Source organism: Cynocephalus volans, chromosome 11 (assembly GCF_027409185.1).
Source record: "Cynocephalus volans isolate mCynVol1 chromosome 11, mCynVol1.pri, whole genome shotgun sequence".
Taxonomy (NCBI): Eukaryota; Metazoa; Chordata; class Mammalia; order Dermoptera; family Cynocephalidae; genus Cynocephalus; species Cynocephalus volans.
In genome coordinates this window covers 120,900,921-120,915,782 of record NC_084470.1, presented here as the reverse complement: position 1 = coordinate 120,915,782, position 14,862 = coordinate 120,900,921, and the positions used below count along the sequence as shown (strand labels likewise).

Genomic DNA, 14,862 nt, shown 5'->3' with positions numbered 1-14,862 from the left:
TCCCTGCTCTATCTATAGGGCAGAAAGCAGAGTCTCCTCTCCCTATTCTATGAAAACTTTGGGAAGTAGGGACAGAATGAGAATCCCTCAGACTAAAACTCTTTAAGGGAGACAAGATCAAAACAATGAACTATTGTTAAAATTAACAGCTAACATTTATATGATCTTTTATGGTTTTACAAAGAGCCTTTTATGGATACTTCTCATTGGATCCTAACAACTTGAGAGGTAGAAATTATACTCATCCTTATTTAAGAGTCAAGGAAGTGGAGACTCAAGAGGTTGAAATACTTGTCTGGGTAGACTTAGCAATGGGGCCTGGTTTAACCCATGCATGCCCCTAGTTAGGTCTGGTTATCCGGCCCCAGGGGCATTCACAAGGATGAGCAAGTCTGCAATGCCTTGACACTGGAGCCTGGGGGAGGGCTTACTGCTGGTCCCAGATGATGAGGTGGAAGAGGTACTTGGAGAAGTGAGCTCTTCGGGTCTGCAGGGGGCTGCACAGCTCCTTGCCTCCGTGGCTGAGGGAGCAGGAGAGGTAGAAATCTTCATAGCTACAAAAGAAGGGGAGCAGGTCAGAACACCCAGCTCCCAAAACTGATCTCAGTCACCCAAACCTATGAGTCTCCCTAAGGCAAGACTCCATTTCCCCTAGTAAAACTCCGCTCAGTCTATGGGGACTGTACCATGGGGTCAGGGGACAGGACAGACAATTTGGATTTAAGGAAGTGTGCTCAGGGAGAAGCAACTCAATCTGGATCCCTGTCCCCGAGGTTCTTCTTCAGTAAAGGGAACGGGCCATCCAGCCTCCTCCTAACAGCTCCAGCCCATTGGGTTGATTCTGTGTGTCTGTGTATCCCCCATGTGTGTGTATGTGTATGCGCACGCGCATACACGAGCATGTGCAGGCCAAGAGGGTGGGGGAGGAAAACGACATATGCTGACATGAATGCCAACACATGGGGGTCCCTGTAGCTCATGACAGGTGCCTGACAGAAGAGGTCAGAGGAGGCCCCGGTTTCCCAGGCTGCCTCTTTTGTTCTCCGCCAGTCGCCCAGAGGAATACATTAAGTGAGGGACAAAGAGAGAAGGGGAAGGGAGGAGTGGGAGTAGGGGAAGGGGTGGAAGTAAGGGAGGGGAGAGGGTGGGTGGGGCCCGAGTGCCTATTCCTCCAGGACTTGGATGCTAGGGACCAGGCAGAGGAACAGAGGATTACCAAATGAGCGTCTCTTCCGCTCACCCCTGCAGGACTAGGGAACCCCAGACAAAGGGTCATCCCCCACCTCCCCACCCTCTCCCATTGTGCATCTGCAGGGGGTGCAGTCACTGGCCATGGGGCATGCACTCTATCTGGGAACGGCCATCTGTCGCCACATCTCCCTCAGTTGCCCTTGGATCTGGAGGGGGGCAGGGATGCTGAGGCAGCCGGCACTGAGAGGGGATGGCAGGACACTCTCCATCTCCTCCTCTGGGATGTCCCAGCCCAGGTCTGCCTTAGGCACTTGGCTCACCCCTGCAGCCCCATTGCACCAGAATGCCACTCATCCTAAGACTTAGGACCGTGGGGTCACACACAGATTTGAAAACATCCAGTAATGAAACTTATCTCAATCCCTAGAGGCTACTCAGCCCTGGGCTCACCTGGTGGCCCAGGTGATGGGGATGCGGTGGGTGGCATAGACTGTGAAGGCCAGGGCCCCGGTGAAATGGCAGGCCTCCTGGACCAGATCATGCTTGCGGCTCCCAGGCACTGCCGTCTGAAAGTCTGCATTGAACGTGTTGCAGTACAGCTCCACCAGGTCCAAGATGGCAGCTGTCAGGGCTTCCACCACCTTCTCTGTGAAAGGAAGGGGTCAGAAGGGAAACTCATGAGGCGTCAGCAAGTCCCATCTTGTTGCGATGGCACTAGCTAGGCCAGGATAGCCTAGGACAGTGGTCCCCAAATGCCAGTCAGTTTCTAACAGCTGTGACAAAGTTCACCCATCTGTGGTGAAATGAGAAAAAGGCAGGAATTTATTGTGAACTTTTCATAAAGTCATAGTTACTCAACTTTAAACGTGGTCCTTATTTTCATGTATTGCTACTTATTTAGCATTAAAATGTCCTTTCTTTTAAGAAATGATGGTAATAATAATAATGGTCAGTTACTTCAAAAAAAGTCATTGCTTGGCACAGTGAAAAGCTGGCAATTCTATCTTGGTCTCCAAAATACTTTTCGGGAGACTTCATTGATCCATGAAATCCAAAAGACTGGGAATCACTGTAAGAATCCCAGTAATGTGGGCTTTTAGGGCAAAGTTCTGCTTGAAGGGCTCAACAGGGGAAACCTAGAGAAATCCTAGTGAAAAATTCTTTCTCACCCTCTCCCAAGGCCCCTTCTACATTGGGCTTGTGAGGTTCCTGCAGAAGAGTCACAACCTTCGAAGCAGGAGCTTTCCCATCTGGACCACAGCGCTAGCTTTGCCTCACCACGCCCACTCCCACATTTACACCACCTCATCACCATCTCCCAGGGACACCGCAAGGAATGACTAGTAAAAATAATGAGAAAACACTTGGTGGAAAGAAATGTGCTCTCCAGCTGTGTCCACACCTCATATAAGAAAACACACACACACACAGAGCAGGCGAACTCGGACACATAAATCAAGGGGGCCAGGGAGAGAAAGGAATCTGGGCGGAGACAACAGATTTCAGCTGCCCCTACTGGATAAAGATGGTGAGCAGCTCTCTTACCACGGTTTTCCCTCACAGCCAAGATGCTGGGATCCTGTTGGGGAAAAAGAAGAGGGAGTGAGCTTCAGGGCCACAGCCTTTTTCATCACAGCTGGAAGAAGGGCTTTTCATAGCTGCGCTCATCCGGAGTAGACTGGGCTGAAACGTGAGGAGCAGAGATTCCCCAGGGAGGATAGAGTAATGGTTTGTACCAGATCCGTGTGATGCACAGAGTGAGCGGACAGAGGATAAAAATCATCGTGTCCACCCAAATGAGACATCCCAAGCCTCAGGCCACTCTGCTGCAGACCACAGGGCCTACGGTGCTAGCCCCGTCTGCAGAGCACACAGCCCCCACTGTGGAGTCACGGAGCCCCCGGCACTAAGGAGGTGTTCCTCCTGGTTTGGATTTGCACCCTGATGGATATGCAATCTGTCAGGTCATGCCATGGTGACTGCACATAAAGCCTTTATTAGCCTGGGCTCATGACAGTCAGTCCCAGGGAGCAGACCCTAGCCTGTCCTCATCCTCAGAAAGAGGGGACACATTTGGCACCCATTCTCCAAGAACTCTTATGGTTGAACTGCTTAAACATAAAAGATGCCAGTGGAGAGACGAGCCCTTTAATAAGCAGACATCTAATCACACTAGCAATGGGCAATTCAATTACCTGTGAATATTCCCCTCCTCCTTTCCCAAGCTAGCACCCCTGGACCCTTTACCTTCTGAATTTTAGGCTGCATGCGGGAGGGGCAGGGGGGCAGCTGGTTGAGAGCGTTGGTGATCTCAGGGGTTTCCACAGCAGCCAGGGCATTGCAGATGGCCTTGACGGACTGGACCACCCTGTCAGCCTTCAGTGGGAAGTCCCCCTGCAGGAGGTGGCACAGTGAGGCTGGCAGGCTCTGCTCTCATGCTCTCGGCCTCCAGCACCCCAATCTTTAAAGGGATGGATCGGGAAAAGCAGGGGCTCATGACCCTCAGGAGGAACTAGCGCAATGTGTGCTTTATTTTCAAATATCTGGCATCAGCGAACAATCTCTCACTTAATTAAATGGGCCATGCCCACACTCCCGATTCTTTCAGCCATTCCCCCCAAATCTCCTCTTCCTCCCAGTGTCCCATCAGCTGCAATCCACTGATACTATATAAACACATAGTCTCCCCCAGAGACCTGCAGTTTCAAGAAAATCCATCCATAGGGAATAGCAAGGAAGCCAAAGAGACCACATTGAGGCACCTCTTGTCTACTCAGACTTATTTCTCATAACGTGCACCACAGAATTTCCAGACAAATCCAATCTCAGTTCCATACACATGCCACACCCATACCCTCCCCTCTGCACTTGGGTTCCTGCAGTCTCTCTTGGAACTTCCTCACCTGTCCAGCCCTGTTATAAGTTTAAATACTACCTTCCTCACAAAGCCTTCTCTGGACAATCCCCCTTTCTAGTACCCTCCAGGAGCCCTCAGTTAACTTATTACCATCCTGTTCTGTCTACGAATAGCTCTGTCACTCTTCCATTTTTCTATCAAGAGCACAAGCTTTCCAAAGGCAAAGACGATTCTTATCCCTCTCTACCCCCAGCAGCCACCCGCACAGGGCCACACTAGCAGAGAACAGGTATTCAGAGAACTCCCCCATCATCACTGTAAATGTTCAAGCAGGGGCTGCAAGAGTGGGGGTTCTGGCAGTGGAAGAGGGTTGAACTAGACATAATGCTGAACCCCCAAAAGGGAAGAGTCTATGACAACTATTAAATGGATCTGCGAGACAGGGTTTGTTTTTGAAGATCACTGTTAGATTTTCTTTAGCTTTATGACTTTTGGGGCAAATGTTTATTCTCATCGTTTTCAGGCTTGACACTACAAGTGAGTCCCAAGTGGGGAAAGCTCTGGCCCCTCCCTGCATTTGCAACCCTCCTCCTGATGGTTTTCTACCTGTGAAACCAGCACAACAGAACCTCTCAGACCAGAGATTCCTGGCATTGCTAACAGTGTACACTCCAGGGCACATTCAAGAGCAGCAGTTGTTAGCAATAACTCCACGTCCCTTAGCTTTGGAGACACCCTGCTCCAGAGATCGGGATCAGGGCATGGTTTCCCAACCTACTTTTCTACAGAGGAGCAGGACCCTTTCACACACTTGCCACTGCCCAACAGCCAGTAGTCTCAGTTTGCCCACGAGCAGGGAGATGAAAAGAGGAGCTCTGCTGACAGATTTCCAGCATCTGTCCGAATCCCTCATAGGCTGGCTGATCCCAGGAGGACTGAGGAAGAGGAGGGGAGGAGACTTTGGTGGCTGCATTGGCCCCCAGGATCTGTACTCACATCAGCCAGCAGGAAGGCATCCACTTCATTGTGGTAGGTGTCGAACAGAAGACTCAGGGCCTGCCTGGGGAGTCGGGGGCAGGGAAAAAGTGCCCGAGAGGTCAGAAGGACCCAGTGCCTTGGGCAGCCCATTCTCTCCCTCCATCTCCTCAGCTCAAAGATCAGATTGTAATTTAAAGGGGCTCCCACTCTTCCCATATGTCCCATGAAGACTAAAGGAGGGAGAGTCCTTTCTACTTCTCCACCTCTCACCTAGAAAATGGTGGCAAAGTAGAAGGAAGAGATGACACATGGCCCAGAGTGGGGATCTTCCCAGACACGACTCTGACACCTGCAAGAATCCCTTGACCCTGGCTGGGAGGCAGCCAACTGTATCTGCTGGGATCCCCTCACAGTTCCTGTTGCCACATCCAAGATGGCACCCAGTCTCACCTGCTGATGGTCTGTTTGACTGGCCTCTCTTGCAGGTGGACGAGGTAGTTCAAGGTGGAGGGGCTCTGGTCATCATTCACCTGTGTAAGAAGTGCCTTATTCAGGGAAGGGCTGGTGCCCTTATCTCAGCCCAGCACTCCTACCCCACTCCCACCTAATGGGTTCCAAATCACTCTCTGCACACACACGCTCACACACACGCACACGCACATGCACGCGCGCGCGCGCACACACACACACACACGAACCGTCCGGGCCAGGTCACTGCGAACGGCCTTCTGCTCCATCAGCTGTAGCCGAATGTCGATATCAAACTTGCGGCAGTATTGAATGTACTCGTGGCTGCCCAAGGCATGCTTGCTGGTGGAGTAGGGGAACAAGACCATTAGCATCCGGGGAACTCAGTGGGAAGGGGGATGCATACCTTAGCCTTGGGGAGAAATAGGAAGAAGGTGGAGGTGAGGGGGTAGTACCTATGCTGCACCGCCCACCTTGGCTCCTGGAAAATATCATGGTAGAGCTTGGGGGAAGGAAGGGAGATCTGTTTAAACAAAAGCCACCCAATATACTTAACCTATATTGTGCAAATACTGACTCTCCCAGGTATTTATGACCTGTGTTGTTATCACTGGTTCACTCCAGGGGTGGAAGTGCTAGAGAGTGGGAAACAGAGGGACTTCAGGGGGCAGTTGTTTAAACCCCATTCTCTTGGCTTCAGTAGATGCAACAACTGAGAGGAGGGATGCTGGGAGCCAGCCTATGCTCAGGCTCTGGGGTGGGAGCTCAGTGAGTGACTTCCCAGGTTACCAATGGAGGGTGCTGAGGCCAAATACAGCAACCCCACCCAGATTCCAGACCTATTATCCCTATCAAAGTTCTGTTTCTCCCCTCCCTCCATGGGTCCTGCCTGATTGTGAATAACCATACAGATGTCTACAGACTTCCTGAGACACTCCCACCCCATGTGAGTGAGATCCCCCCGCCACCCCATTTCAGAGAAGGAGGCCTAGGGAATCCCCCTGTGACCCACCTCTTTCTCTCCTCCAAATCACACCTGCATCGGAAAGGAAACCCAAGAGAAGGGGCGGAGTGAGGCCACCTCCAGGCCAGCACTGCAGGCCTGGGCCGGGTCCCAGCAGCTGGGTAACAGAAGCCGGAAAGAGACTTCCTTCCTCGGCACAGCCGGGAATACAGGCCAAAAATGGAGGGGAGAGGAGAGTGCAGAGGGGAGGGGTGTATGCAGAAGCCAGGGGAGGTCCAGGTGCAGTGAGGACTTAAAGGGGTCTCCACAAGCTGAGGGGCCAGGCCTCTGGTCTAGACCCCAGCCTGCTGAAATTGAAGTGCAGCCAAAACCTGAGGGTGAGGGCTGGTCCTTCGGTCTGGGCCTGGTGGGAGGGTCTGGGAGGAAGGAAGAGTGTGGTGGGGCCAGGGGAGGTGGCAGGAAACCCAGCCCTCCCCAGGGACTGTCTCAAGGTTCTTATCTGAGAGCAGCCAGCATCCTGGACCAACACTCAGTATCAGCCCCTCCTGCCAGGCAGGGCTAGGAAACCTGAGGGCTTCCTTGGGAACTAGCAGTTTTCTGGAATCCCTGAGGGTCCTTTCCACCCCACCCCAGGGCAGTTCTCAAGTGTCGGGGGCATGGGGTTGGTCCAGGAACCAGCACTGCTGCTTTTCTGTTGAATGGGAGGGGGCTCCTGGACCAGGTCCCCTGGAGGTTTCCTTAATCTTCTCTGAAGGCTTCCTCTGTGTGCATTCAATGGGGGTGGGGTGTGACCCAAGGACCACTGACCCTGTTCCACATCACTGAGAACACTCCACCTGGGTCTTGGCAAGAAGGCAGAACCTGATAGCCCCCACTACCTCTAGACTTGGGGGCCCGGGATTAGGGGTGCTGCAGGGAAATGGCAGTATCTATCTAATCCAGAGCCCCAAGAGCCCTCTCTTTGTGCTGGTCCTTCCTTGCTAGTATTTATTGATTGCTCCTTGGGTCATTCTCACATTCAACCCTCACCACATTTTACAGAAGACATTCAGAGTCAGGCTTTACAACTAGTAAGTAGCAAGCCAGAATTCAAACCAGCATAATGGTGTGACCACGAGCTCCAACTTACCCACTATGCCCCTCATTCCCTTCTAATAGTGGCAGGCTGCCTCGGCTCTTTCTGCCAGGAAGAGCCCTCCTTATCCCTCTAGGGGAAAGCGAGTGGCACACGGAGCATGTCTGAACGGTGCTCCTGGGGTTGTGCAGGCAGGGCCATGCCACTGTCCTTTCCCTCCACTTCCAGATGAAGATGCAGAGGCCAAAAAGGGTCCCACAATATCCCTAAAGTTGAAGAAATCACCCAAAAAAGGAACCTGCAGTCCTGACTGCCAATCCTATGCTCTAGCCATAGATTGAGCATCCTTGCACCTAGACCTGGATGTAAGAGAGAAAAAGTGAGTGGCAGCACTTACTGGGCACCCCTAAGAAGTGAAACATAGGTCTCTCTTCCCCTCACTCCCAAGAATTGCTTCCTCCGTGTGGCCAGAGGTGGGGGGCAGTGGCCAACTTGAAGCATGAGGGGTTGGGGAACAGATCTCCTTTCTATCTGCTGCCAAACAGCTGTACTGCCTGAGAAGTAGAAACCTCATCCCTGTCTCCCCTCCAACCCAGCCCTCCAGAGCACCAGGACAGTGGAAAGGAGGTGGCCTCAGCTGGTCCACATCAGACTTTCCAGGGAGGTTGCTTTCTGCAAAGGGCACTGGATGGAGAGGAGCTAGAGGCAAGCCTTTGGGAGGAGGATAACCAGCTGCACAGGCCAGCAGGGAAAAGGCGTGCTGGCAGGGGAAAGGGCAGAGGGAGCAATTGTAATTCTTCTCTAGGTTCCACAAGGGCACTTCTGCCCAGTCCTCCTCCAGTCCCCGGCCATAAAGACACCATGCATCATCTAGAGCAGGAGATACAACCCTACACAGTCCCCCCGCCCCTGCCTCCAAATACACACATCTCTCCACAAGCAGAAGTCTGCAAGCAGATATGACCTCGTCTTTGCCTAATCCCAGCTCCAAGCTTTCCACAGCAGACTTCACTCAGGAAGCCAGCCAACCCCGCTGGAAGACGGAGCTCCTGGGGAAAGTACGACGTGGCTGAGACTGTGCCCAGAAAGTAGGAGTCCTGACTGAGGGATTAGGGCGGAGCTGCTGGCCCTTGAGTCCAACACCACTCCAATGAAGCCCCCTCATGATCTTACTGCCCAGAAGGCAGGGGCTGCCTCCCACCCAGCCTGTCCCCACCAGCTCACTCACTTCTGTAGGAACTCCTCCAACCCACAGGGCTTCAGCACGAAGTCAGCCACGTCCACTTCCCTCAGTTCATCATGGGTGTAGCACAGGGTTTGGTGGATGAGCAAGTCTACAGTGGAGGAACCTGTAAGGGGTGAGGTGGGGGGCAATGATGGTAGGTGCTGGGGCCAGTGGGGCTCAGCTTCCCCACCCTGATGCCCCATCCCCAAGTAATTAAGCATTCTCCAGCACCACCGCCAACCAGACAAAGCAGGCAAACAAACAGTCTGGGACTGGGAAAAGTGACTGTGAACCCAGAAAGCCAGCCCTAGAGCCAGTCCCCCAAATGAGCCTCCCCACTACCCCTCCTCTGGGCCACAAGGAGAACTGGGATCAAGGCCAGAGCATCCTATGTCCATCACACAGTCATCCCTGACCTACCACAAGGGGTGCTCACCATCCCCGCCCCCCCAACTAACTTACAGTTGCAGGTAAAAGTGAGTGGCTCCCGAAGGCTGTCACACAACACGGTCACCTTCAGGTTGACCTCATCCCCAAGGTGCTCTGGACTTGGGGTGACAGCACTCCAGACATATCCAGTGAGGGAGTAGTCTTGGATGTCAGAACCAGATCGAAGGCTGTACAGGAAGAAAATGAAAAGGACCCTTGCTGTGGCTTCAGAGGAGAGTGGTCTAGAAGAGGCCTGTTGGGACCCTCCCGCTCTGAGGCCCAAGGGACCCCCTGTCCCCACTCAGCCAGGCCCTCCAGGTCTGCAGGCCAGGATAGGGGCAGTGGGAAAGCAGCTCTGGGAAACTGTGTTCCTGACACATCTGCTACAGTAGCAAAATGTTTCCCACAGCTGAGCAGTAGGGATACTTATATGACAAAGCTTTCCATGCTTAAGTTTAACGGAAAATTTTTATGAATCCATTTCCTTTCTCTCTTCCTTCCAGATAACACTCTTATCTCCACATGGGCTGCATTTGCTCCTAAGGGCAACTGAAGGCCGCAGCCTAAAGTGATCAGGGTAATTTGGCTGTCAGATGGAGGTTTCATGAATTTTGTTAAAAATGTGAAACTTCTAAGATTTCAAAAAACATCCCCACAGCCATGAATGGAGGTTTATTTAATATGGCTCTTCTTCCTTCCTAAAGAAAGTTCTGAAATGGGCAACCCTCCTCCGCAGCTCCCACAGCCCTCCCAAATCCCCTGCCCCATTCTTTAGCTCTCACATTTCCAGCATGTGGCAAAATGCAGCAACTTCCTCATCTCTCTCCTCTGAGACCTCGAACAACTCGTGGCCACTGGCGGTGGTGTGGGGCCGGGAGCCCACCTGTAGGAGAAGAGAAGTTAAGTCAGCACCTTTTCTCTCATGACGTCCCCTCCCCTAAGGTACTCCCAGATCTAAACTCTTACACTCTAGGTGTAAAGACTTTCTAGCCCTTCAACAGTCAGTGGACAGGACTCAAGAAAATATGGCAATATCCAGGAATACATCTATAGGCTGTCCTAGGAGACCAAGAGCCAAGTTGGAAAAGGAGTTGAAGCTTTGGCTGAGTACGGAAGCCTGAGTGGGACGGACAAGAGCGTGGCCAAACCCCCCTTAGGGAGGAGAGAGTCTGATGAGCTTAATGCAGCTGGTTAGGCCATGCATGGCATTGCTGGGCCACAGCTGTGGAGAGGGCTTTCTGGGCGATGCTCCCAGAGGCGTGTGGTGAGCAGAGCAAGCAGCTTTTTTTCCCAGCCCCTCCACTGAGGCTAGGACAGGTGGGGTGCCCAAATGGTCCCCAGGAAGCTTGTCCCTGGGCAAAAGCCTCAACATCCACAGCAAGCCCCCGGGACCCAAAGCAGAACGAGGCCGAGTCCTTAGATGGAGGAGATGACTCAGACCCACGTGCCTTCTCAGTAAATGCTATTTGAGTAAGAAAGCATCAAATCAGCAGTCTGGACAGGAGAGAACCTGGTAGAAGGCTTGGCCGCTCCTGGCTCCTGAGTCTGCTGGTTCTGAGCAGCTGGAATATCAGGGAGCCTGCTTTGGCTCCACTTCCTCTCCCAGACCATATGTGGTGGTGGGATTCTCAGATGAGGCCCCAGACTGTTTCCCCTCCCAGAGCTGCTTTCAGTCACCCAGGAGGGATTCTAATGAAGCCCTCAAATGAGGCCTGCAGCCCAGCCTTAGGGAAGAGGAAGTAAGGGGGAGAGCTGGTAGTGACAGGTTCTGCCTGACAGGCCTGCCCAGCGTGGCCAGGGTAGGCCACACCGGGGATGAAGCTTCCTCTCGGATGGAGTCCCAGCCTGCATCTGGTTAAGGCAGCTGGTTCCCACAGCTGCTTCCAGGGGAGCCTAGTGCTTGGCCTGTGAACACTGCAACACCTCACCTGTCACCCTCCCCACTGGCTATTCTCAGGTCCTCCCTGCCCCTTGGGGCAGATGGCAGCAACCAAGCTCCTCGTTTGAATATCCAGACCTCTGGGTGACTCTTTCATTAGCCTTGCTCTCCTGGGTGTGCATGGGGGTGGGCACAAAGAGCAGAGGGCAGCGGTGGGGGCAGTTGGCATGTGAGGCCCTGGTTCTGCCAAGTTCATGCCTGTGTCCCAGTCAAAACAATAGCACCACTGTCAGCAATTAACCCACAAAAGAGAGAGAGAGAGAAAGAGGGGGGGAGGGAGGACAGGCGAGAGAGGGAGAGAGGGAAAGAGGGAGAGGAAGAGAACAGAGTGGCTACTGAAGGCCATTTTCATGCCCCTTCAGTACCACTCACTGGCACCATAAGAAAACAAAAGCCACTTACGTTTGCCCGGCTGGCAGGCCCTGGTGGCATCGCCCGATGCTGGCTGGGGGAATCTGCCGGGCAGAGGCTGGCAGCGGGGGTACCAGGCTGGCATTTGGAGCCAGCCATTTCCAGAGCTGGCTCCGCAGGCCTGGTATAAGGAGGGTCCCTCCGGCTGGAAGCCCGGCGAAGGCGGGGTGGTGGTATAGGCCGAGAGCCCAAGGGGTCCACCCTCCCAGGAGGCTGGGCCCGTGCACCAAGCTGAGGTGGGGAAGACCAAGGCCGCATTTCCCCCCCTAAGAACTGGCAAGAGCTCTTAGCTTTGCCCTCACTTCTTCAAGGAGACTCTAGACTGAGCTCCCTCTTGGAACCCTGATGACATGCAGGGGATGGGCAAGGGGTGGGGGGGAGAGAGAGGCAGGAGAGAGAGGGAGCGACAGAGGTGACCACCTACCAGGGTGGCCTGACTCAGTGAGAAACTTGGAGCCGGGAACAGGAATCTCCCAGTCCCTATAAATAGCAGGAGTAGCCCCACCTCTCAGAGCAGGGCCTTTAAAAAGCCCTCAGCTCTAGGGCTGTGGCTTAGCCCAGGAGCTGATTCTGCTTTTGGGGGGACTCTCTTAGCAGAAGCAGAGGAAGGAATGACTGTGTAGCTCTTTAGAGTTGGGAAGGATCCCAAAGGCTGGACTCACGGTGGGAAAGTCCCAGTGTCCCTTAGACAATGGACAAGGAGGAAGCAGAGATGGAAGGAGGTGGAACGCAAGGCTGCTCGGAAGTCACCAGCCATGGGTGACTCTTGACTGCTTGTGGCCAGGGTTTCCAGGGGCCAAGGGTGAAATACAAAGTGACCTGCAGTCCCCCCTCCCCCCCCATGGAGATGCTGTTGACACTCCTCTAAATCTGAAAAAAGGTCAAAGCTGCCCTAGAATCCACCCAGGACTCCAATGTAGACACTTGGCTATTTCACGCTATGCACTGATAAAGGTAAAGTTGTTATCGTCATACTACATATTTTTTCTAAATATTTTCATTGTGAAAAGAGAGTGGGTGGAGATGCACAGCTGTGAAGGCTGCACCACAGTGTGAATGTACTTAATGTCACTGAACTATACACTTATAAAAGGTTAAGATGGTAAATTTTATGTTATATAGATTTTACCACAACAAAAAACAGAGAGACAGAGACAGGGAGGGAGAGAGAGAGAGAACAGGCGAGGGAGAGAGAGGGGACTCTGGAACGAGAGACACCAGGGCTGAACGCTAGCTCTGTCGTTTCTTGCTGTGTGGCTTTGGACTATCAGGCAGGGTTGTTGTGGAGATCTGGACCAGAGTCTGGTATTCAGTGAGCACTAAACAAGCGGGTGATCTTATGAATGATCTTCATCACCATGCAGCGTTTTTGGCAGAGCAGGGCCTCAGAAAGCGGAAGCAACTTGCTCAAGTGCACGGAGCCATTCAGCCACAGTCAATAATGAATTCCCTCACTCCTAATTCAGTCTTTACATTACGAAGAGGGCACACACTAGGAACCAGGATTCCAAAACGCCTGTCCCCAGTCAGGCCATTTTGGCCAAGATACATGAAACTTGGACCTGAAAAGGAGCCATACCTCTACTGATGACCCTCCCCACACCCTCCTGCCCCCTCCAATCAAGACTGCCTTGGACCTCCCCCCCCCCCCAGGGCCCAGGGTCCTGATGGCAGAAGCAGAGGGATGGAGAGGACTAAAGGCTGGACACTTGGCAGATTTGGATTGGAACGCATATAAGGAAGAGGGACTAGTCCTTGTTTCTGAATGACATGGGGAAAGTGGGACAGAAGAAACACAATAAGGTCCTCACCGGAGCAGCAGACATCCGGTGGTTCTTGCCAGGCATCGCATTTTTTCGGTTGGCATAGCGGGAGGCATAGGTACGGGGGGGCACCTGAGGGGGCATGGTCTTGCTCCGGGCCACAGGTTTTCCAGGGGTATCTCTGCTGAAGTCTAGGGGCCCTCGGCCCTCCTTCCAGCCTCTGGTGGCGTCCCGCAACATCTCTGCATCATAGGTTGACTTCAAGTTGAGCCTTGTGATTGCATCATTGATACCATCGTAGTCCACAGACCCCAGGAGGTGCCCCTGACCCCCACCTCCTGGCAACTCTTCCTCTTCTAGGATCTGAGGCCCTAGCAGTTTGCCTAGTGGTTGTTCAACCAAAGAAAAAGTATTGATGTCATTGGGCTGGGAGATCTTGGAGGATGAGGAGGACCCCTTTCTGGGAGGCAGGGGAGGTGTGTCCCAGATAGAGACTCGGGGAGGCAGAGGAGGTGGTGACAGTTTCTTGCAAGAACCATCTATGTCCCCTGGTGCTGGGGACAAAGACAGCCCCCCATCTGAGCCATCAAAAATGTAGAGATAGTCTCCAGACAGGGAGCCTTTGGGCCAGGCATCAGGGCCAGGCTGGGGACTCTGGGAGGTAGAGTGGCTGGGCAGCCTTTCCTGCGGGGAGAGCGAGTTGTAATTAAGGGTAGGATCAGAGCCAGAGAGACCGCGTAAGAGCTTGAGGTCGTGCTGCCTTCCTGCCGGCTTGCTGTAGAAGTCTAAGACAGGCTCATCCCAGTCAATGAGAGAGGGGTCTGTGTTCTGCTTGGCTCTGCTCTCCTCCTTGTCATGCCGGAGCCGGGACAGAGCATCGTACTCCATCTGCAGGGCTTCGGCCATTGCCAGCTCTTTGCGGCTAATGCCCACTGACTCCAGGGACTTCCAGTGTTGCCCATTGCCCTGAGTCGAAGACATGGTGAGGATGAGAGTCAGAGGAGACAAGGAAGTCTCCTACTTCCTGCCAGTGTTGGGTCTCGAGGGTTGTGACATTGTGTCTGGGCACCTGCAGGCAAGGGGTAAAAATATCAATCATTCAGTCACAAAGAGAGATTCGTTAATAATCTGATGTAGGTGATGTAATCTGGCGAGTGCCTGTTTCTTCGGTGCCTATGACAGATAAAAAGAGACAGAAAGATGAAGAAAAAAAAAAGATCTAGCAAGACAACTTTATCTATCTACAAGTATTACATTCATCCACCCATCTACTCATCTATACATGTCTCCAGCTCTAGTCCTTAACTACTATCCTCACCTGTCTCATATGTGGCCTGAGGACAGAGAGAGGCGTCTTCCATTAGCCAAGAGGAAAGCATGGAAAAAAGGGCTTTTCGGTCAGTTTAAAGAGGACAGCGCTCATACATCGCTGGCGGGGAATGCAAAATGGTACAACCACTTTCGAATACAGGCAGCTTTGTAAAAAAGTAAACAATACACCTACCACATGACCCAACTATTCCACTCCTATTTGTCCAAGAAAAATGAAAGCACATGTCCAC

The 14,862-nt window shown here is 52.8% G+C and overlaps 1 protein-coding gene across 9 annotated transcripts in view; it reads right to left on the bottom strand.

The window, feature by feature from the left end:
* Positions 1–14,305, bottom strand: part of PIK3C2B (phosphatidylinositol-4-phosphate 3-kinase catalytic subunit type 2 beta) — a 39,505-nt gene extending 25,200 nt beyond the window's left edge. For 5 of the 9 annotated variants that reach the window (XM_063114488.1, XM_063114490.1, XM_063114491.1 and 2 more), the window contains exons 1-12: positions 11,529–11,901; positions 9,970–10,070; positions 9,221–9,375; positions 8,762–8,882; positions 6,507–6,530; positions 5,725–5,836; positions 5,477–5,556; positions 5,045–5,108; positions 3,439–3,585; positions 2,737–2,770; positions 1,642–1,837; positions 432–554 (exon numbers count right to left, since the gene is read on the bottom strand). In XM_063114488.1, the coding sequence (XP_062970558.1) occupies positions 432–554; positions 1,642–1,837; positions 2,737–2,770; positions 3,439–3,585; positions 5,045–5,108; positions 5,477–5,556; positions 5,725–5,836; positions 6,507–6,530; positions 8,762–8,882; positions 9,221–9,375; positions 9,970–10,070; positions 11,529–11,795 (1,424 nt within the window). In that variant the 5' untranslated portion in view covers positions 11,796–11,901. Of the gene's footprint in view, positions 1–431; positions 555–1,641; positions 1,838–2,736; positions 2,771–3,438; positions 3,586–5,044; positions 5,109–5,476; positions 5,557–5,724; positions 5,837–6,506; positions 6,531–8,761; positions 8,883–9,220; positions 9,376–9,969; positions 10,071–11,528; positions 11,902–13,348 lie in introns of those variants that run through there. The other 4 variants (XM_063114489.1, XM_063114493.1, XM_063114495.1 and 1 more) reach the window with 3 other exon arrangements.
* Positions 14,306–14,862: the final 557 nt, after the last annotated feature.